The following is a 4,309-nucleotide window of genomic DNA, read 5'->3' as shown; positions in this document are numbered from 1 at the left end:
GGCAGAAAAGGCTTCCCGAAACCTCCGAGCTCCCTTGCCCTTTGTTGCCCTCATTTGCCCCTGCCTGTGGCTGCCAGACCGGCTACCCGGCCCTGCGGCCAGCGTCCTCGGGACCCTCAAACCCCCGAGGTGGTCTAAAGCCCAGGCTGGTCCCTTCTGGTGCATCCTAAATGCTCGCGTCCACTTCCCTGCCAGGGATTTCCCCATCCACCGCCCCAAGCTCTGTGCCGAGGGCCAGCGCCGAACCCTGCAGAGCTCCAGAAACACGGGAAATCTCCGGAGAGACCCTCCGCGAAGGGCTCCCTCCGAAACGCCGCCCCTCCGGGACCTAACGGGCAAAGGCTGGGAGACGCCGCGGAAGAGCCTGACGGCAAAGACGACAGGGCAGCTCGGTCGGCTTCACATAACTATTTCTTCCTTTTTAATTATTTAACTTGTGCCTTACAGCAGAAGCGGGAGGAGCGGGCGCAGGCCACGCACCAGCGCCCGGATCGCCCCGCGCCGGCCGACGCGCAATGCCCGCGGCTCTTGCAAACGTGATCGCTGGCGATTTTAAGGCAGTGAAGAAACCCTACAGTAGTAAATCCTACGTCGAAGTTGGCACAGACACGTGGGAACGTCCGACGGGAGACGCGGACGCTAAGAAATGCTGGCGAGACGGGACGGCAGCCAGGCGCTGCGTTATGGTTTAGAAGGTGTGGGGCTTCCAGAGCAGAAGTTAGGTGTCTTCACAGTTCAGTGTGGCTATTTCTGTGGTGCTGGGATCCAAGTGGACGGCTGGAGCTCAAGGACGGGGGGGATATCTTAGATATACACGGGTTTGGACACTAGATGAAGACCTGTGGCCTGGAAACTACTTGTGGCAGATGTGTTGGTTCCCGTGCCCTTCGGCAGCCCGCCGTGGCTAGCTGGTTGTGYGGCAGACCTGGCCGGAGGGCGGCTCCTTGCCCGCGGGCCACCGCACGGCAGGAAGGAGTGTGGGTGCTATGAGGCCGTGGTGCAACCACAACAACGACCGACATGCATCTAGGTGGCTGCGGCGCTGCCGGCACCGGCTGCCCGCACCTCCGCCCCATTTGAAAGGGAGCAGGGTGCCCAGCTCGGCTGTCCCCCGGCGGGAGCCGGCTCCCGCACGGCACTGGAGCTCCCGGGGAGCCCTCGGGCGCCGCGTTCCCACGGGGGCGATGCAAAGGCCCAGGGCAGACTGCTCCCCCTCAAATGCAGAAGGGACGGGACTCTGCAGGTTACATTTTTGCAGCCGTAATGCTCCCTTCACGCAGGTTTGATCTCTCTGTCTTCCTGGTAGAGGTTATAGTCTCCTCTATCACTTCAGCCCGWCCAGATGGTATTTTAGAGGCCACTTTAATAATTTCTTCTTGCTCCTCTTTCCTGATGGACAGAGGGGATGGTTTTGCACCAGCAGCCATGGAGGAACTAAAGACCCTTGGCTGGGAAGAGTAAGCAGGGTTAGGGAAAGGATTCAGTGCTGCAAGGCTGGTGCTTCCAGTGCTGAAGTACGTCTCCTCTCCCTCCAGCAGCTTCCTGCAAGCACATTGCAAGGGCAGAGGTTAGTCTGGGACGTCAGTGAGACACCTCCATGGAGACAACCTGTCCAGACAAAACCAGACCCCCCGGGGCAGCCGTGAGCCTGATTTTCGGTGTGTGCCAGGTTTGGCTAAGCGGGGGCTCGTCTGGCTGGACATGAGGTTCAGATCGGAAATGTCTGCAAATTTTGAGAGTGGTCTGGCCAGGAACAGTGGCTATTTGTGGGCAAATCAGGCTGTTTCACAGCATCGTTAAAATCTAGGATGGAAATTGTCTCAAATGACACCGCACATTGCCCCTCCATTACCTTCCTTCTCTCTACATTTCTGTGGCATTAGCTTTGATCTTTCCTTAGACCCTTTCTCCTAGTATTTATCCTTTGACGGGGTGCAGCACAGAGCTGAGTAGCGTGGAACTAGTTTAAAATAATACACCTTTCTCAGTAATTTTGGGGGCACTTGCAATAGGTGGTAGATCAGACCAGCTCCATTCTCCCACTCCAGAAACCACAGCAAAAAAAAAAAAAAAAAAAAAAAAAAAAAAAAAAAAAAAAAAAAAAAGAGAGAGAGAGAGAGAGAGAGAGAGAGGAAAAAAACCTCTAAGATGAAGAGGGAATCTGCCTTCTCCATCCACTTAAGAGACACCCAAGACACCCTGGCCCAACGTGCTTTGACTTTGCCAAGGAAGCACGTTTCCAAACCAAGATACTCCGCTGCTATCCCAGCCTGGTGGGGCTGGGGGATCGTGCTGGGGTGGGGGCTGGCCAGGGCTTCGAGCAGCTGTACCTGTAGGAAGCTATCTCGATGTCGAGGGCCATCTTCACGTTAAGCAGGTCTTGGTACTCCCTCAAGTGTCGGGCCATCTCGTTCTTGGTGTTTCGCAGGTCATSCTCCAGCTGCCCGATGGTGTCCTGCGGGGAGGCAAAGGCAGGGGCGGTCACGGCCGCGTTTCGGGGCAGGGGTTTTCCGCTCCGTCCGCCGTGGAGAAGGGGAAGGTGCAAGGGGCGGTTTGCGGCGGCTCCTAGCACCCTGCTGGCACTGGAGGTGGGGTCCGACCCCCTTCCGGCACGTCCCAGCCCTCTGCCGCCTTGCAGGGCACCCGCTGCTCGCACCCCGCTCAGCGGCGCCTCTGCCTTGCAGCAGCTTTGCCCTCCAGCAGCCACTAAATCTAATTTTGCCTGCAACGTGGAGGAGTTTGAGGCTGGGTTAGCTGCTTGCTGACAATGGGGACTGACTTTTAATTTTAATTTTTTATTGGAAAAGCATAGCCCTGTCTTTTCCCCACATGCACCCAAGGGGGTGTCCGAGCAGGATCAGTATTTCCCACAGGTAAAGACAAACCAGGCCACATGGACACGGTTACGGAGCAGAGAAAAGGGCGACTCGAGGACAGGGGGAGGCAGGGGGCTGCTCACCTGAAAGCAGTAAAACCAGCCCCTGCAGGGGCTCTGCCCCAAGGTGATGATCCCCCTCGCTAGCCGCTCAGCCGAAACCGCATGACTGGAGCAGGGAATGAGTAAGCAGTTTGCATGTAACCCTGCAAAGCCTGCGGTGGCCGCTGGAAACGCCCCTGCGTCCCTCCCATGGCTAGGCCTTTGCAACCGCTTGCAGCCCCCCGAGACCCTCACGGCTGCTTGAGACACAGCCAAGAAGGGGAAAACGCTGAGAAATGGGAGCTGCTGGTCATGCCCGGGGTCCCCAGGGCTGGCGGGCGGTTGGAGGGGGGAGGTCGCCCGCTCCCGGAGGGCAACACAGCGCTGCAGAAAGCATGCTGCAGAGGCAAGGAGACACGTGCCACTGCAAACCCAGCACAAAGGTCTGACAGGTTGCTTCAGATCTGGCAGCATCACTTAAAAAGATAAAGAAACCCATCTCTGCTTTTGCAGTCTATAGGAAAATTTTTAAAGCTTGAAAAATAGGATTATTCTCTTTTAATGCAGGCTTCTACCCYTTTCCATCAGTTTCATTCAGGGAAATTATTCAGCTCCTAAATACACGCATTGTTCAAAAGAAAAGTACTACCACACTTAAGGCAGAGCTTGAGGGTCACATRGTAAAAAGCTGGCATGCCGTAGCTAGATTATTTTCAATTATAGTGATGTTTAATCCAGCTGCATTATTTTTTTYCCCAACATATATGTCCTTCCTGGAATCCCTCTTTTCACATGGCATCACAACTGTTTAAGAAGATTACTTAYGCACAATCCTTTCATCCACTGCAGGAAATACTGTGTATTGCCTAACCATTTCCACAACATTGTTGAAGGAGAAGACCCCAACTATTCAGCAAGATTGCAAATAGCTTGCGGCTATAATCGTGGCTTTCTGGAGAGMCGGGCAAAAAGTGGCCTTGAAAACGAGCAGGCATTGCTTGGGGGCGATATAAGAGTGTCCTTCAGGTATGACCTAAGGCAGGTCACACCAGGAAGGCAATGGCTTGATTTAGAATCCGCAGATGCTTCAGTACCTGTTTAGCAGCGCGACCCGGGGCTTGCGGTGCTGCAAACCACGAAGTCGGAGCAGGCGRTAAGTGAAACCGAAACACGCATCGCTGCGGAGCAGAGAGGGAGAGCGCAGCGCCCGCCGCATCGCGGCTCCACGGATGCACCGAGCAGGCTGCAAATGCGGACGGAGGAGGGGGGGGGAGCGCGCACCGCGGGCCGGAGATGCGCGGAGGTGCGCGGGCGCGCGGCGCTCACCTGCAGGCCGGCCGCCTCGGCGCTGTGCCGCTCCGCCGCGTCCTGCAGCTGCCGCTCGAGGGACTG

General features: G+C 56.3%; 1 protein-coding gene across 1 annotated transcript in view; it reads right to left on the bottom strand.

Moving 5' to 3' along the window:
• Positions 1–393: 393 nt before the first annotated feature.
• The window catches only part of INA (internexin neuronal intermediate filament protein alpha), a 6,458-nt gene continuing 2,542 nt past the window's right edge, over positions 394–4,309 (bottom strand). The window contains exons 2-4 of the mRNA XM_085308204.1: positions 4,244–4,306; positions 2,331–2,455; positions 394–1,542 (exon numbers count right to left, since the gene is read on the bottom strand). Coding sequence (XP_085164330.1) covers positions 1,245–1,542; positions 2,331–2,455; positions 4,244–4,306 — 486 coding nt within the window. The 3' untranslated portion in view covers positions 394–1,244. The remainder of the gene's footprint in view (positions 1,543–2,330; positions 2,456–4,243; positions 4,307–4,309) is intronic.

The sequence above is a fragment of the Rhea americana genome, unplaced genomic scaffold, assembly GCF_003343005.1.
Source record: "Rhea americana isolate MKP2758 unplaced genomic scaffold, rheAme1 scaffold_104, whole genome shotgun sequence".
Taxonomy (NCBI): Eukaryota; Metazoa; Chordata; class Aves; order Rheiformes; family Rheidae; genus Rhea; species Rhea americana.
The sequence above is the reverse complement of the archived record's forward strand: the minus strand, read 5'-3'. Positions and strand labels throughout refer to the sequence as shown.